At 42.8% G+C, this 19,788-nt stretch overlaps 1 protein-coding gene across 1 annotated transcript in view; it reads right to left on the reverse strand.

Moving 5' to 3' along the window:
• Positions 1 to 3,715: 3,715 nt before the first annotated feature.
• Positions 3,716 to 19,788, reverse strand: part of LOC310792021 (NACHT, LRR and PYD domains-containing protein 4C-like) — a gene marked incomplete at its 3' end in the record, with an annotated part of 89,285 nt that continues 73,212 nt past the window's right edge. Inside the window, exon 11 of the mRNA XM_083653703.1 lies at positions 3,716 to 3,751. Coding sequence (XP_083509829.1) covers positions 3,716 to 3,751 — 36 coding nt within the window. The remainder of the gene's footprint in view (positions 3,752 to 19,788) is intronic.

Genomic DNA, 19,788 nt, shown 5'->3' on the forward strand with positions numbered 1-19,788 from the left:
TATGTAACTAGGGTACCTGTAAAATAAAGGGTTACCGTTAATACTCCATCTGATATATTTGTTGAACCGTTTATCTCCATTTGTCTATCAGAGGGCTTGTTTTTTGAAGCCAGCTTCTTGTTATTTGTTTCAGAGCTGTTATGCGCAGTATTGTTAACACGTTCACTGCCGTCGACGAGTTAACTCGTCAAAAAAAAAAACCGGTTGACTGCCGTCGACGAGTTAACTCGTCAATTTTTTTTTTTTTTTTTTTTTGACGGTGGGACGTGGATCAAACCCTTTTACATCTCCTATAAAAATATGGGAGCTATTGAATGTGTATAACCTATTTTACCGACCCACTAAGTGGCGACAGTGCTCTCCAGACTAGAGAAAGCCGAGCAAAAACAGCAGGAAAAAGCGTGAGGAAACCATTCTCATGAAAATGGTTTGGCGAAAACGCTTTCGCGCTGGGAGCTGGCGCACAACGGTGGGGGATTCCAAAAATAGACTCTGGGTGTAACACACTTTGAAACACGCAGCAGAAAGCCCAGAATCGCACGCAGCTTCATCCCAGCTCACAACCGAAACCCCAGAAACGAACGAGCCCGATCCAGACTCGCCCGACGAGCGGCCGCCAGGCAGCACAGACAGGCAGCAGAGACTCGCCTGTGACACACGCTGCAAAGCCACCAGAGACACACCCACGGAGGGAGGAGTTTGAAGGAGAGGGGGGTGGGGGTGCTGTTATGGAGAAAATTACTGTTCAGAACTATTGTTTAGATGTCTGATGTCTCACTGATGCCAAAAATAAATGGTTAAAGTGACTGTTCTGCCTGTTCTATCGAATTTCACAAAAATGCATTTATCTCAGCTTTCTTTCTCAGACGCTGAAACCATGCTGTATTCAACTGCTAATGCCTACATAACAGAACATGATAAAAACTAACTCTTTTAGACGGAGAAAGCACACATTCTATTAGTTATTTTGAGATATTTTGTGTTCACAAAGTCCTAGCAGAAAATAATCCTCTGCTCTTGAAAGATGAGCCAGAATCCTCAAAAAAAACCTTGGCAGAAGCTACCTACTGTATTGGAAAAACTGTTGGCAGTGAATGTGTTAATAAATATTTGTCATTTTTATTTTGTATTTCTTCCACCGTTAGGGTTAGGGTTAGGGTGACCGAAATTGGCACAAGATTCACCACACTCCCTCCAGCAGTTTGGCAAAATGTTAGCATTATATTTAGCTTGTTGTACTGGTGTTATAAAGTACCGTGATTGTATTTTCCATGCATACTCTCTCCAGTAGGGAGAGGCTGTAGTTGTGTGTACATTCAGATTCATTTCCTTCCAAATGTCCTCCGATATGTTTGTAACAAAAGTTGAATAATATTCATCGCTAAAGATGGCAGGGCAGACTGGACAGTTCTCTGGTTAACACATCACATGGCAGAGCTGTGATTCAGTGACATATCTGCCTCAGCCTGTCGACTACAGCAGCTCGCCCAAATACAGATGCAAGTGCAAGATGGATGACTATTTTTCGCAAAAGAAAAAGAAGAAATTAAAAAGGAACACTTCTTTTTATTAGTACATTGTGAATAAAATATTATATTAATGATGATAGGTTAATAATTTAGTACTGCAAAAAATTCCCTAGTGGTAATTTTTTTAGGGACCCTGTCAGTCAAGGGCCCTCACGTTTTCCTCTCTATTACCGCACCCTTGGTTCCAGGACGAGGCACGCGCCAGTTACATTATATTTAGAGCATCGCAGTAAATACAATATTCCTGGAATGCGAGTTTAACAAACCAGTTAAATGTCCTCTGCATTCTACATCAAATGAAGACATTTGTTTGCTTTATTTTGTATGTTACATACTTATTGGCCAAGTTATGTTAGATTATGGGCTAGGAAGTCTGCCAGGGTACAAGGGAGTATAGGCGGCCATTTTGCCTGCAGAGTTTTCAAATCAAGTAGAATATTGTTTTGCCAGAAATCTGGGGGGTTTAGTCCTGCTTCAAGTAAATCCTTAGCCAGAACTATTATGGCAGAAACAAAGTTACTTCTGTCTTTGCCTGAGGCGCCTGCCGTCATCACTTGCTGGTATGTATTTACTTCTAAAATGCCCATTTCAGGTAATGTTGGATTTATTCAATTGCCTGGTGAGTACACAAGTCATAACATGTACATGTGAGTGTTTCTGGTGCTGTTCGAATGTGTATTTTTTAGGGATGGGGGAGAGTACTCGGGTACTCGAGTACTCGTTTGTAACGAGAGTACTCGAGTACCGTTTCCGCTGCCCGGGTACTCGCCCCACCCCCCTCCCCTATAAAAATGGCCGATCTAACGTTAACAGCGTCTGGCGAATCGCCAGCAACACAGACGTCCATGTATATTAACGCAATCTATATTCAGCAGATGTAAAATAAACAAGATTTGATTGCAGTTGTTTTCCGTTCATGGCCAATTTATATATAGATGTGCAAGCAAAGATGGTAACGTTAGATGTTTTTTACTCGGACGGACCACTTTGACTAACGGACCCCTGACAGTAACTTTGTTTACCATAGCCAAACGTTCCGTGTTTCACCACGGGCGGGGACCATCACTCGGATGTTGTTGGTGGTTTTTGCGGTTAACGTTAGCGAACATTATTACTGTTTGCAGTTATCATGTTTGCAGTTATCACTTTTTGGCAGAACACCAGAGTTTTTAATAAGTGGATTTACTTAACAGTGATCAAGAAGCAGTATGGAATGATTACCGACATGTATTGGGAATTACTTTTACTGAGGTAGGCTAACGGCTAACACCGGATCACCTTATCACAGTCAATCTGTAAAAACTAAAAAGTGCACCAGGCAGCGCTTTTTCCATGCAAAATTGGTAATGTGTGTGAAGTTGCTGTGAACAGCCCCATACAAAGCAGATCACCCCTGCTCTCATCACAGGCATTTGGCGAATGCTAATGGTAACTGCTTAACATAGCCAAACTTAGGATCTTTCATGTGTGTGTGTCGTTCCCCCGGGGGGGGGGGGGGGGGGGGGGGAGTACTCGAGTACTCTTTCATAACAGAAGGAGAGTACTCGAGTATTTAAATCCCTTACAATGCCCATCCCTAGTATTTTTGGTGACTGAATGGGGAGTAGGCAGCTGTACCGTATACTGCCATTGTAGTGCTAAACTCACTAGCAGGAGGGTGAAACACACTTTCTAAAGCACGCACAGTGAAGAGAAAAGCATCTACATTCAGTTTTACTATCGGGAATATGGCAAATAGGCGAATCTCTCAAAATGTTGGCGTATCCCTTTAACAGCTGATACCAGCATCAGGTTTGTGTTTTCAGTTCAGTTCTGGACTCAGTTCGACAGAATCTGACAAGTTCTTTACTTCAGGTTTCACCAACAGAGGCAGTGAGCATAAAAATAAATAACTATCTCAGAGGAGAGAAAGTGGAGCTGAATGTTGGTTTTTCAGCTGGTTTCAAAGACCACAGCAGGAAAATGCGAGAACAGATATTTTCTCTGACATTAATGTGCATGTGAAACATTATTTAAATGGTCTGTTGAACAGTAACAGTGATCCTGACCTGAGAGTCTCCAGTCTACAGTGAGGACTCCGCAGTCCAGCTGAGAGCAGCTTCACGCCTGCATCTTGTAAGTCGTTGTTACTCAGGTCCAGCTCTGTCAGACTAGAGGACTGGGAGCTGAGAACTGAGGCCAGAGCTTCACAGCTTTTCTCTGACAGCTGGCAGACACTCAGCCTGCAGGACAAGAAGACATGTGGATATGTTATTCTGTTATGTTTAATGTCAGCATTGTATTATTTCTACTGGCAGACTGTATTAATGAGATTAACTGACCCTTATATTTAAAGCCCCCCTCCAGTCAGTTTTTCCTACCTGTATAACTGTGAATTTCTATGAAAATGCTGTATAAACACGTCATTATTTGCGCCAAAGAACTTACATTGATAAGAACCAAATGTTAATAGCTTGTTCTACTCTAATGCAGCATAATGACTGCAGCGCTGTTCTGTCTTTGTCTGTTCTCTCTTTGCTCAACGCTTTGTCTGCGCCCAGAATGGAAATACCGGAAACAGTTATGCCACCATGACAGTCTCTGAAAAACTTTAGTTTAGAGCCACAATATTGTCATAACATCAACAACTAGATAACAGATATCAAAGCTGGTGGGCTTTATGGAAAGAGAGTCACTCGAACTGGTTAACAAGTGATTCAGTGGCATTTTATGCCCACATAACTAACATAGCTACCAGCTAGCTACCGCCAGAGGCTAATGCTAGCTATTTACTGTATAATGTACTGTATTATCTAATTCAATTCAAATCAATTCAATTCAGTTTTATTTATAGTGTAAAATCACCATGAGACATGGTCCCGAAACACTTTACAGTTTAAGAAAACATCATAAAACAGTACAATAATACATGATACAGTGCATGATCAGGTTGAAAAGAAGTCAAGTAAAAGCAAACAGTATGAGAGCTACAATAAGACCAATAAGTTAAAATTAAAGGGAAGGGTGTTAAAACACAGGTAATAAATCAATCACAATGACAGAAATACTAATAAGACTATCTGTCTATCATGTGTCAGTCATCAGACCACTATAATGATAGAACGATATAATAACTGATGACATGATATGATATGAAATGCTATAATAATCTCATCACCCGTTTTTACCAACAGCTTATTTTTTGGACTTTGTGCACAAAATAAATACATTGGCTAACAGTGTGGCTAATTAACAGACCAGGGGCCCTATCTTCCCAAAAGCGGTAATTTAGCGTTTGCGCTCGCTTAACACCGTGCGCAATGCAAATTGGGGGCAGGCACAAGCGCATGCCTGTTATAATTATACTGGGCATAGGCGTGCCACATGCCAAAGCAGACGTTTCAGCGCTAAAATGTGGGGATAGATGGCATTATCCTCTCGTCAGCAGCGCTTTGAAAAGCACCTCTTAGCTGCTCTCCAGGCGCTAAAACACTCGCTGCGCTTGATCGCACCATAATCTCCGCGCTGTGCAGCGCAGAAACATCATTACGCATGGACGTGCCACCCCAGGACATCAAATTCTGCTGCTAAAATTGGGTAACCAGCAGATTATTCGGTGAGGCAATCAACTATAATTCACTGAGAAACTTTTATCACATCGCAAGGAGGGGTTATGGTAAATGAATTGAGAAAACGTGTACATTGTAGCCTACTTGCAATAGGCTATTCACCTACTGCTATCCCATAACCCAGAGGGTCGTTGGCACCACAGCCGATCTGTCACTCACAAGCTCTCTCCATCTCTCTTTGTCCTCGGCACGAGTGAGTCCACTCTATTACGCATGGAGAGAATTACAGCATATTGCATGCCTCACGCAAACAGCGATCGCGAGACGGGAATCTTCCCAGATTTTTTTGTATCCCATTTTTATCCCCCATTAGTGCTAATTTTAATTTATCTATCCTGGTTGCTGCTCCACCCTCTGCCGATCTGGGGAGAGCCGAAACTGGCTCCATGCTTCCTCCGAGACATGGGCAGTAGCCAGCCGCTTCTTTTTACCCAGACAGGGAAAGCTTCACCGGTAGGACATAGCACGTGGGAGGATCACACTATTCCAACAAGTTTCCCTCCCTCCAAACAGGTGCCCCTAATGACCAGAGGAGGCACCACTTCAGCGACCAGGATATATTGCATGTTTTGGTGAGGGATTCCTATATGAAGGAAACCCCCAGGGGGCATGGGGAAAACATGCAAACTCGACACAGAAAGGCCATTTTGACGACCCCACCTGGGCGGTGGGCACTCGAGGACATGCGGACGGGCACGGACTCCTTTAGCGCTCACAGCGTCCCAGTTGGGAATCGAACCCAGGACCTTCTAGCTGTGAGGCGACAGCGCTTATCACTGCGCCACAGTGCACCCTGCGAGATGGGAATCTGATTGGTTTTGATTGACGTAATGCCCAGCATTGCCTACCCACACCTGTGAATAATTCTGGTAGTTGAGACCGCCCAAATCCCGTTTGCGCAGGCATTTTGGGGGCGCAGATGATTTTGGCACGGCTCTAATTTGCGCCTGCGACACGTGCCGTGAACGTTTCCGCATTCCTGCCGAGAATTGCATCCCCAACATATTTCGGGGCTGTTTTAACTTAGAAATCAGGGAGGTCTACCCAGACAATTATATCACTTTTAAACAGTTACATTTCTGTATAAATCATTACAATATGCTGGTGGGGATGCTCCCGGGTGGGGGTGCAAAACTCTGCATAAAACCTGTACAAATGCGCAAAGCAGACCGGTATCTTCCCTGCCTTAACAGGTGCGCAAGCATAAATAGGGGATATCACCTGTACGAAGATAGGGCCCATCGTCATGACTCACCAACACATGAACTATCTTAAAAATGACACAATACACTGGGGGGCGGCTTTAATCTCATTAACTCATTGAATGCCATGGACGTCCTTCGACGTCCAATTAAATAGTGACGTAGAGTGCCACGGACGTCCTTCGACGTCCAATGCGTTTTTTGACGGTGGGACGTCGATCAAAGCCTTCCGCAGCTCCTGTACAACTATAGTAGCTATTGAAGGTGTATAACCTATTTTACGGACTCATTAGGTGGCGACAGTGCTTGCTCGGTGCAGTCCAGATTAGAGACAGGTCCGAGAAACAGCCTAAAAGCCGTGGATCAAAGACAAACCGATGCATGCTCCCAGAGCCATTTGCTCTGTCGCGGGAGCTGACATTGGCTCCGAACAGGAGTCAATCCGCGCTCACAACTGAGCCCCTCTGTCCCTGTCTGTCTGTCTGTCTGTCTGTATAGTTTCTCCACCCGATTAGCAGCCAGGAAAGCAGCCCCTGACGCCAAACCATTCAGCAATCCGGGTTGGCTCTTCCCTGCTGTGGCGCTGAGAGCCGACAGCAGCACACAAACGCAGCACTCCGAAAATATAATGGTTGCGTGAGGCTGTGTGCAGTGTGGGGAGGAGTTTACGGGGGGAGGGGGGGAGGGGGGTGGTGCACGCAGGGCATCACACAACAACTACGTCACTACATCAGAAAATATTATCTTCAGACTCAGTGAATGTGCTTGAAATGCTGCATTTCACAAAAGGCGGATTATCTCAGCTAATAATTTGAAAAGCCTGAAAACGCTGAAAACAACCTATCTTCTCCGGCTCATAACTAAAGAACGGAAAATGGTATCAATAAACTTTTTTTTGCTGATGATACAATAGAGCCAGCTCGTTCTTGTGCGTGTTCGGTGTTTACATAGTAATATCACACAATATTCTGTGGGCCTCGAGAAATCACTGAAAACGCTCTGAAAACTCTGGCACTGGGAGCATCCGTTCTCCAAAAGTGGCTGGCACTCAATGAGTTAATATATTATTTCTATCATTTCTATCATTGAGGCTAACTGACCTTATATTTAATGTCATTACCTATTATGTCTACTGACCGACTGTATCGAAGGGATTTAATGCCATTACTGTACTTCTACTGACAGACTGTATTGATGAGGCTAACTGGCCCTTATATTTAACATCATTATTGTATTATTTCTACTGACAGACTGTATTGATTAGGCTAACTGACCCTTATATTTAAGCCATCATTGTATTATACTTCTACTGACAGACTGTATTGATGAGGCTAATTGACCTTATATTTAATGTCATTATTGTATTACCTCTACTGACAGACTGCATTGATGAGGCTAACTGACCCTTATATTTAATGTCATTATTGTATTACTTCTACTGACAGACTGTATTGATGAGGCTAACTGACATTATATATAATGTCATTATTGTATTACTTCTACTGACAGACTGTATTGATTAGGCTAACTGACCCTTGTATTTAATTACATTATTGTATTACTTCTACTGACAGACTGTATTGATGAGGCTAACTGACCCTTGTATTTAACTCATTGAATGCCATGGACGTCCTTCGACGTCCAATTAAATAGTGACGTAGAGTGCCACGGACGTCCTTCGACGTCCAATGCGTTTTTTGACGGTGGGACGTCGATCAAAGCCTTCCGCAGCTCCTGTACAACTATAGTAGCTATTGGAGGTGTATAACCTATTTTACGGACTCATTAGGTGGCGACAGTGCTTGCTCGGTGCAGTCCAGATTAGAGACAGGTCCGAGAAACAGCCTAAAAGCCGTGGATCAAAGACAAACCGATGCATGCTCCCAGAGCCATTTGCTCTGTCGCGGGAGCTGACATTGGCTCCGAACAGGAGTCAATCCGCGCTCACAACTGAGCCCCTCTGTCCCTGTCTGTCTGTCTGTCTGTCTGTATAGTTTCTCCACCCGATTAGCAGCCAGGAAAGCAGCCCCTGACGCCAAACCATTCAGCAATCCGGGTTGGCTCTTCCCTGCTGTGGCGCTGAGAGCCGACAGCAGCACACAAACGCAGCACTCCGAAAATATAATGGTTGCGTGAGGCTGTGTGCAGTGTGGGGAGGAGTTTACGGGGGGAGGGGGGGAGGGGGGTGGTGCACGCAGGGCATCACACAACAACTACGTCACTACATCAGAAAATATTATCTTCAGACTCAGTGAATGTGCTTGAAATGCTGCATTTCACAAAAGGCGGATTATCTCAGCTAATAATTTGAAAAGCCTGAAAACGCTGAAAACAACCTATCTTCTCCGGCTCATAACTAAAGAACGGAAAATGGTATCAATAAACTTTTTTTTGCTGATGATACAATAGAGCCAGCTCGTTCTTGTGCGTGTTCGGTGTTTACATAGTAATATCACACAATATTCTGTGGGCCTCGAGAAATCACTGAAAACGCTCTGAAAACTCTGGCACTGGGAGCATCCGTTCTCCAAAAGTGGCTGGCACTCAATGAGTTAATTACATTATTGTATTACTTCTACTGACAGACTGTATTGATGAGGCTAACTGACCTTATATTTAATGTCATTATTGTATTATTTCTACTGACAGACTGTATTGATGAGGCTAACTGACCCGTAATGTAATTGTCACAGTTCGTTAGTATGATGTTTGTCGGTTACCCCTGGTTACCACTGTCATGTGATTTATGACGTGGCATAAGGCTGTCATTGGGAAAGTGGGAGTTGACTTTAGGGGTGCAGTCTATTCACCTTATTCTTTGCCCACACATGGACGCTTCCGCATTACGTCATTCCGTAATAGTATTTCCGTTTTGACTTGACAAAAACCCCGCAGGCAAAATGGCCGCGCACAGTCCGCATCTAAACTGGCAGAATTACTCCGCCATAAACTAACATATGTTGGCCAATACGTATGTAACATACAAAATGACGTATGTCAACGCGTAATATCTTAATTTTATGTAGAATGCAGAGGATATGTAACTGTTTAGTTAAACTTGCATTCCAGGAATATTGTGCTCTTAAGATGACGTTAGTGGAGTCGAGGCTGTTGCGTCCTGAAACCCACTAGCGTAACCTATGTGCGATTCGAAATAACGCATCCGAGCTAGAAACGTTATGAATATAGCCACGTTATAAACAACAAACTAACGCTGGTGATCCGTATGGAAACAGTGTTACTCAAAATGGTTAAAAGTTATTATCAATTTGGTCATTCAGTGGCATTTTACTGCCATATAACATAACTAACTAGCAGCTAATATTAGCTACAGAAGGCAACTAGCGCTGAACCGGAAGAACAAATACGTTTGCGTTGAACGCGGAAGAGAGAAAAAGTGGGCGTGGTGAATAAGGTGAATATGACGTGGCAATAAGCTGCGGGGCTCTGGCTGCCATTCTAAACCTCAAGACAAGGGAGACAGGTGGTCTCTTCCACCTCCTGTTCTCTAGTGTCTGTATTCCTTTATTTTCACGTATGGGTGTGAGTGTGTGTGAGATACTTTTCTAGTAGCGTCTAAACTAATGAACGGAAGATGGTTGTAGCTAGCTTCCACACCCCGGCTTGAGCTGTCCCGTGAAGCTGTCTGCATCAGCCGGCCTGCTGTCTGCGCCCTGAGCTGTATGCTAGGTAAGTCATCCTCCCTTTTTGCAAACTTTCCACCTGACAGCCTTGTGGTTATTTCGTTCTGCTCTGGTATTTTGCAGGTCCAGTTCATCTAGACACGAGCCTATCTCTTTTTAGAACCGAACCCGTGACAGTCATTATTGCATTATTTCTACTGACAGACTGCATTGATTAGGCTAACTGACCCTTATATTTAATGTCAATATTGTATTATTTCTACTGACAGACTGTATTGATGAGGTTAACTCACCCTTATATTTAATTCATTATTGTATTATTTCTACTAACTGTAAATGCACTATTACGCTGCACAACAGGCCATACAATAAGTAAATAAATAAATAAATAAATAAATAAATAAATAAATAAATAAAGTGGATATAACTTAGGAAACACTTTAAAAAGTAACTGAATTTAAATAGTAATATAAAATATAAACATGAGAAAGGAGATGAAGAAGAGAAGAGCGACAAGAAAGGTTACACAAAATGACACAAAAGCAAGTCAATAAAAGTGTGTTTTACAAAGAGTTTTAAAGATGATAGTGAATCTGCAGCCTCACTAAAGTGAAACCACTTTCAGTGTTGAGTCTGAGGGAAAGTTGGGAGGACCTGAAGATCTCAGCTGGCCCTCAGCTCACAAGGAACTAAGAGCTTCACAGTGTAATTCAGGACCAAAGCTAGCCTACTTTAAACGTGTTCATGGACATTTTAATATGAATTATCTATCTAACTGGTAACCACCTGTTCAGGTGTTAAAAACTGGGAGATGATTATGTCACATTCCCACTGGTTAATATCTAGCTGCTCTATTCTGAAGCAGCTGGAGATGTGACAGTGAATTATGGGTGAGATGAACAGAGAGAGGTGTGGTAATCTAATGACAAGATATCAGAACATGGATGATCTTCTCTCAGTCACTGAGCTTCACTGCTGTGTATACAGAGGTCTGCAGAGTTGGGGGGAGGTGGCGTTGCCTTTTCCCGCGGTGTGCCGCTTTGATGAAAACAATTAGGCTGCAGTAATATTTATTAGACGCTAGGTGGCAGCATATCACCTGAATCTGCTGAATCACCTGAGAAACGATACACTGTGTGACCACAACACGGTTAAAATGGCAGAGTGGCGCTGTCCACTATTTCTGTTCATTGACTCAACAGGAAGTGCCTGGAGTGAACCAAAGAAGAAGAAGGCTGTCTAACGTTAATACCGGTAAATAAATAAATAAATAAATAAATAATAGTATGTTATGCCACGCAGCGCTGTGGAAATAGGCTACAGTGTGTACTCATCCATCAAATTTGTAACACAACAGTGAAGGTAAGACATCATTTCTGCTTATGGTAGTAGCCTAACAGAAATAAGATGATGTATGGGCTTGTTATTATTATCTCCGCCAGGAGATTATGAGATTGTCGCCTACAGCAGGCCTGTGTTAGCTAACGTTAGCATCATACGCTAACATTAGGGAGTTTGCTAAGGCTTGCCATGCCACCGTTAGATAACTGCAACTGAATGTGTAACGTTAACAGTGATTAACCCCATGGTACCGCTAATCGTTTCCTCAAGGAACATGGTTCTGTGCTGTTGGTAGGCTATTTGGTAGCCTATCTGATGCCTGTAGTCTGCTTATGGAGGGTAGTAGCCATAAAGTGAAGTGGCTAGCGAACATGGCTAATGGGAGCTAAATCTAAGTCCCGTGTAAACCATAATATCTGTGTCGTTTTAACTTTGATTGCATTTTTTTCCCACCAGATTAAAGAAAACATTTAGGCCTATGTGATATTGACTGATGCGCGGTCATGCATCATGGTGTAGCTACAGTAACGCTAATCAATCTACAGTAGATAGCTCTGTTTTGGACTGGAGCTGCATATGGAGCTAGCTTGTCGTCTGAGCCATGCTGTTTTTCAATCAGGGAATTAAGAAAACTAACGCGCACATTACATTAAAAAAACACATCAGTCAACATCACACAGGGTCTTTTCTTTAATCTGGTGGCAGCATTTTTCAGTAAAACGTGAAACGACGACAGATAATGCTTTATAGTGGGACTTAACATAGGTTCCATAAAGATCAGGTTGTTTGTAAACAAACTGCTTCGGTTGCTAACAGAAAGAAGATGATGTATGGGCTTGTTATTATTTTGTAGGTAGTAATAATAATAATAATTTAATTTCTTTTTCAGTAAATCACAGCATCGTACAGCTCCATGTTCAACTGAGCAGAAGCAGCTGAGTCAGACAGCATGACATGATTGCTACAGACATCCATCAAGAACCTACTTCATGAACATGACGGAGGAAAAGTATGAAGACCTCAAATTCAAGTTGCCATTCTTGTCATCAGCTCAATCCATTCCTTAAAACCGCATGGGCTCAATGGAGAGAATTTTCATGGAAGAACCTTATCAGATTTTTTTATTACTCCAATAAGAAAATATTTACAGAACGATAGACCAGAATCCGGTAATTGCTGGAGAAAATGCAATAATTCAATGGCTGATCACTATCACATATTTTGGAAATGCCCAGCAATCCAAGATTACTGGTTAAAAATAATCTCAGAGATCAAATTAATACTGGGTTTTGAATAGCTGAAAGTGAAGCCAGAAAGGCACCTTTTCAAGTATTTTCAACTTAGAAGTTTTATTTTGACACGACTTAACAATTCTGTACAACAACCTCCTATGTCCACACTAGAAATATTAAGTAGAAAGTCAGGTTGCAAGCACACTCGAAAATATTTAAAAACTCACTGGGTGCAGGGCAAGCACGATATGAACAAGAGAAAAGCCAGCACTCCAAATGTCTTTTTGTTGATTTATTTCCTCATGTACCTGGGCAGCAGCAACGAACGTTTCAGTCAAAGACCAACGCTGAGGAAGGCCCATGTGTATTTTCACATTGAATGTATTATATATTATACATGCATGTCTCATTCCATTTTTTCTCTCTATTTTTCGCTCTATTCTTCTCTCTCTCTCTGAAGCTGATTGGAACAAGTAACCGAACAACATAACTTAACACAAAGCTAACTATTAAAAAACTAAGAATTGATCTGTAACACCCATCATGATGACCTGAATGTTTTTTTGTTTTTTTTTGTGAGTTTGCATTTGTAAAACTGTCACTCATGTGGAGAAATGTTGGAAAATGATGCACTCTGTTCTAAAACAAAAACCTTAAAAATAAAGTTACAAAAAAAACACATGGGCTACATTATTTCCAGTGTCAATATTACACCCTGTTGTGGCCAACCAGCCTCTTCTGTTCAATAAAATCATGTTTCACTGATGGAATGCCATGCAGATTAGTCACCGTTTGTTCAAATTGTCCTACTGTAGCCTATATATCTTATTAGGCTATTTTACTTATATGGGAAACAGGGGAAATCCAGTTTGTGTATAGAAAACGCGTCACGTTGAAAACCTGTTCTAAAACAAAAACCTTCTCAGTGTCTGCAGGGTGGCAGGGTGAATTAGCAAAACAAAGGACTGGGGGGAAGGGCATTGCTATTCACAATGTTCAAAGCAGCTATCAGCTGAAGCTCACCGGATAAAAAAGCTTTCCATAGGGCAGCAGAGAGAAGGATCTAGCACTCAAAAAATGTCCTTTGAGGGTTTTATTCCTGTTTCAAACACTGCAACAACGTACGCGTTTCAGCAAGAACCACTATAGACTGTTAATTAACAGCATACATATTAACAGAGGTTATGTGTAATGTACAGTGGCTGCAATTTAATTTAGCAGCAGTACCTGTTTTATATTTCATTCATTCACACTGTTGAGCCTTTCTTTAAGCTCAGTGATATGATATTGCAGTGTTTCAGATCAAATGATTGCCTTCTGTTCTGTCAATGAGTATTGTTTGTTTCAACTTTTATTCTTGAAAATGCTCTCGTCTGGTCCCAGCACGGCAAGTAGGCTACAGTACAGTAGCTTGGAGGGTGGAGCACTTTGTCTCACTGAAGGCTCGTCAGCAAGGGAGGGTTGTCCTGAAAAACAACAACAAAATAATATATGTGATTAGGGTTGCGAGGGTGCGATGTTAACCAAATAGCCATTGCGGTGGTATTTATGAATTCATTAATTGGTTTATGAAGTAGCTGCGATAGGCTACTGTTTGGCTGCGACGCTGCACGTTCACAACCTGACAGCTGATCTCTGCATGAGAGACACCACTGGATAGGCTACTAATAAGTACAGTCAAGCGGCTGAACTAAGCACTATATCACTACCAGTAATATTGAAAGGCCAAAACAAATAACGTTAACGATACAGATCCTGACCAACAACGTGTGTGTTGCTGGCAGAAAACAGGGAGAATTACTGGCGGATAACGTTAGTTATCGTGTGGCTTTGAACCTAACGCTATTGGAGAGAGATAAACACAGCAGCAGCATGGATGTAATGGAAGCGACTTCATGCAAATAGGCGAGTTGAATTCACAGTTGAAGACCTGTTCATTACTCACATTGGGTTTAAAACAGGAAAGAATGTGAAAAACATTTTCCACAACACAAATTACTTCTGCTGAATCTGCTAGTCCGCCTCCCCAGTCTGAACTGCACTGACACTGTAGGCTACTTAGGGCGCGCTTGTTCAACAACGCTTGCACCTCCCACGAGCGTTACGTTGAGTGGAATTGGCCTTTTTTACGATTAAATCTGCAAATTTGTAATTCAAACAGGTAATTAATCACGATGGTCCGATGAGGAAGGCTCAGAGGTCCGCCTCCCCTCCGCTATACTGCTTCTCTAACATACTTGGGTGCGTTCGTTTAATGCCGCCCGCACGTCCCCCTCGCGTCACGTTGACCAGTTTGCCTTTTTTATTATTCAATCTGCAATGCAAAGCATTTTGGTAAAGAAACCGCGTGCAATGTTGTTATGGTCAAACTTCCCCCACTTCACTATATCATGCAGTATTTGCGAGGGGTTTATATACACCCCATGGCTGTATGTGTAAAAAGTTATAGCTTTCTGGGAAATATGCAAACAGCTGGTGTTTGAACATTAACCTTAACATGAATTGAAACTCACTCACCTTGAATTATTGTAACGTTACAAGTCACTCTGTCTTTGAGGTGCTTCAAAGATGGAAATGTTTGGAACGAACGCACAGGTGACTTCCGCCTGTAGAGACTGCTCACACGTGCCACCTGGCGGCTCTTTTGCGCACTGCAGCTGCTGGTGAAGAAAAATACTCCGGGAAGCCGCGGCAGGCCACGGGAGGCCACGGGAGGCCGCTGCAACGCCGCAGCGTTGGGCCCTCCCAGTTCTGCAGACCACTGTAATGAAGCTGGATCAATAAAACTCAAATCCTTGTGTAAACCTGCAGAGCAACCTTTGCAGATTCAGGAATCCTGTTTTGAGAGAACAGACCATAATTTGGAGAAATGTGTCAAATCAGCTGAGAAAAACCGTAAACTGATTTTACCTGAGAATCTCCAGTCTGAAGTCTGGACTCTCCAGTCCAGCAGAGAGAAGCTTCACGCCCGAATCTTGTAAGTTGTTGTTACTCAGGTCCAGCTCTCTCAGATGGGAGGGGTTGGACTTTAGACCTGAGACCAGGACTTCAAAGTACGCCTCTGACAAGTTGCAGCCCCCCAATCTGAATAAAGAATAAAACAAATAGCTATAAAATAAAATATCCCTGAAAGCTTTCAACAATCCAGGTTTTAATAATTCAGTGGACTTCAGCATGTTGTCAGTGTGGATCAGCATCATGTCGGCCTTATAGAGTCTTTCCATCTGAAAGCAGACCGTCACAAGGTTTAGTTAAGTTTCAGGATCCAATTTTATATGGACAATCTTTTCAGATGGCAGTTTCTCTGGAAATAATTGTGGTAAAAAGCAGAATTTGAGTTGGATGGAGAACTTAATCCTGACTTAACAATAACTTGATCCTAAATGAACCCCGACTTGACCCTAAGTTAACCCTTGCTAGGCTGGAGGTAGACATTTATCTAACAAGCTACACAAACTAACATGTTAAACTTAAAGATCATCACTGACCCATCTCACCCTGGCCCTGATCTGTTTAATCTCCTTCCCTCCCGCAGGCGCTACAGAGCACTGTATGCCAAAACCACCACAAAAACAGCTTCTACCCACTACCCACTTAGTTTACGCTTACTGTCAAATAACTTACTGTTACTGTCTTAAATTACTGTGCACACATTCATGATCTAAGCTCTTCTGTAGCTGTTCCCCCTTTGGCAGGCAAATGAAATGCTTGTATAGAGATTGTTCATTAGGGCAGATGTGACTTCACGCACACGGTAGCCCACAGTAGACAGTCCAACACCAAATATGCAGCTTATTGTTCTATATTCGCTCGGTGTGGCATACCACCAAAGCTCAAGGGCCAGTCTCAAACGTGCTTCTAGTGGTTTTCGCCATCATGTAATCTTGCGTGTTAGTGCAGGTTCCACCAGACTCAGCACATACTTGAACGTAGACCGGGACATGCAAAATTGACACTTCCATTCCACCTCATCAAAGTTCTTAAGTGCATCTTCCCAGAATAATTGTCCGCCTGGTCTCCCTCGCTTCCACATTGCTCTCTCATGCTGGAGAGCAGGTAACGTGAACACTGGAGCAAGCTTTCTCCGGTGGAATCTTTGTGCACGACGTGTCGCTGCTTCGTATCTTCTTCTGCTTACACGTATATTATACCTTTCCAGTTTCTTCAAAGTTTTTCTGCGTTGCCGAGTACGTGTGAGGAAATATTGCAGAAGCACAACAAACAACACAACCATGGACGTCGCCATCTTTGCTGTATCTTTCGACTTCATGGCTGCCACTGCCACAGGCTTTCCGCAGCACCATTTCCGCAGGCTCCCCCCACCCACCACCCCGGCTCACCCCGCCACCTCTGCTCGGCAGTGCACCACACTTTGGCCAAACTGCACAATATCATTCAACTGCAGCGCCGGAGCTTCTCCTCATGTTTAGAAAGAGATGAACTGGTTTATTGAGTCATGTCTAGCAAGGGAACTGCTGGGAATAGCTGGACCTGATTCTACGGTTTTGGTTTTAATCCAGAGTTCATGTTTAGAAGTGGCTACAGACAGACAGACACTCCTGGAATAATTAGCGATGACATCACTGATGATGATATTTTGACATACCGGTAATTGTGATGTCATCAGTGAATGTCATCAGTGATGCAGATTTGAGCAAATGTGCGCAGACATACAGACATACAGACAGTCCTTCTGGGCTTGAACCCCTAATAATAATAAAGCAGAGTAAAAACAATCAGTTAATATTCATATCAGCACATTATTAAATATGATGTCTGACCTGAGAGTCTCCACTCTGCAGTGTGGACTCTCCAGTCCAGCATAGATCAGCTTCAATCCTGAATGCAGATTCCATCCTGTACGCGCACATCCCTCCAGAGTCAGGTTGCTGTGACTCAGGTCCAGCTCTGTCAGATGGGAGGGGTTGGCCTTCAGAGCTGAGGCCACGACTTCACAGTCAGTCTCTGACAAGTTGCAGCCCCTCACTCTGAATAAAGAATAAAGGAGGAGTTGGACTTCAAGCAAGCAACTTATAAAGCAATTACGACAACGACAACGACTACTACTAATGATAACTGCAATAATTGGGGCAGTTCAGTTCAAATTCTGGTAAAACCTGACACCATTAGACACAGACATTGTTTGGGTTTAGTTAATTTTATGGTTTAGTATTCTGCTATTTCTGACATGAGCTGAAGGCAGGAGAAGACGAGGGGGATCTTTCATAGATATTATTACTTCAATAAAGAGTTGAACTAGACTAAAGAATGAAACTAAAAAAACAACAGATCTGTTATATCAGTAACTGAATGTGAAACTGAACCTGGAACAGTAACGTCTTTACTCTGTTACAGGAAAAAGTAATGTGATTACAGTGACACATTACTTTGTAACGTGTTAAGCCCAACACGGTGTACCACTGCTATGTAGAACAACAGTTAATATTCTCTATGTTTGAGGAACTATAGATCTTTACTATAATTATGATGGTGTCAGGTATAAAGTACTTCTTTCGCTTGGTTTATTTGGCATTCAAAGGAAGTATATAAAGTTGTCAATAGTATCGGTAAGTATCAATACAAATTTGACACGAGTACAATACTCATTTGCAACAGTATCGATACCAGCAGTGCTTTCTCTTGATGAAAAATCAAACATACTACAGAATTTCCCTTCCCTATCATTGGTGGGTACAGTATGTTACTTCAACAAGCTAAAAGCGTTGTGATAGGCTGATGACTAGAGCAGGGGTAATCTGCTTTTTTGTGATATGCTGGTGACTAGAGCAGGGGTTATCTGCTGTGTTGTGATAGGCTGATGACTAGAGCAGTGGTTCTCAACCTGGGGGTCAGGACCACCCAGGGGTCGCGAGATTATTTTGGGGGGTCGCTGGATAATAATCAGTGAGTGAGTGAAATCAGTGTGTGAATGCGCGCACACTGTTGTTGGGTGGAATAGAACAGGGGTAATCTACTGTGTAAGAGCAATGCTTTTAACTCATTGAGTGCCAGCCACTTTTGGAAAACAGATGGTCCCAGTGCCAGCCCTTTCAGAGCGTTTTCAGTGATTTCTCGAGGCCCACAGAATATTGTGTGATATTACTATGTAAACACCGAACACGCCCAAAGAACGATGAGACTCTATTGTATCATCAGCAAAAAAAAGTTTATTGATATCATTTTCCGTCCTTTAGTTATCAGCAGTAGAAGATAGGTTGGTTTCACCAAAAACAGACGTTTCAAATTAAAAGCTGAGATAATGAGCCTTTTGTGAAATGAAGCATTTCAAGCACATCACTGACTCTGAAGCTAATATTTTCTGATGTAGTGACACCTCAAAAATAATTTCCTTCAATAAAACAGCGAAAACAAAGGAATTTTGTTTGGCAAAATAATATTTTTTAGCTGCAACCAGCAGCGCTGGCCCCTGCGTGCGCAGACCCTACACCTTCTTGCTGGTCTTGATTTACTGCTGGTGGGCATCAGATATTCTAGCTTGTGTTTGCCAACCAATCTGTCCATCGAGCCTGCTGTCTGGGTCAGTGTTGTATGCTGCCCTGCGTGCCCCACCCCCCTCAACTGCAAACCCCTCCTCCGTGGGTGTGTCTCTGGTGGCTCTGGTGGCTCTCTGCTGCGTTTGCTCTGCACTGAAAACCCAGCCTTTTCACAGCGTTCCGCCGTTTTTGTCGCCGGCTCCCAGCGCTTCCAACTGAGAATAATAACAACTCCACAACTAATCATGTGGAGGAGCTAACACAGCGGAGACGGAGGGGCTCAATTGTGGGAGCAGATTGGCTGCTGCAGGCACAGCTAACGTTATGCTTCATGCGTATCGATGCATACCGATGCAGTTTCCGTGTCCCCACGGCTTCTCTGTTTTTTTCCTCACCTTTCTCTAATCTGGAGAGCACTGTCGCCACCTAATGGGTCCGTAAAATAGCTTTTACACATTCAACATCCCCCATATTTGTACAGGAGATGCATCAGGCTTTGATCCACGTCCCACCGTCAAAAAACGCAATTGACGACTTTAGTCGTCATTGGCACTCTACGTTACTATTTGAATTGACGACGATAGTCGTCATTGGCACTCAATGAGTTAATGAGTTTCATCTGGCCTAGATTATGGAGAAGCATGCATCTGTCCATGCAATGTTTATTTTTTTTATGCCTCTTGATATGTTGTCCCCCCCCCCCCCCCGATACAAAAATGGTATAGAGCATCAGTATTT

This window comes from Poromitra crassiceps (genome assembly GCF_964638095.1).
Source record: "Poromitra crassiceps genome assembly, chromosome: 17".
Lineage (NCBI taxonomy): Eukaryota > Metazoa > Chordata > Actinopteri > Beryciformes > Melamphaidae > Poromitra > Poromitra crassiceps.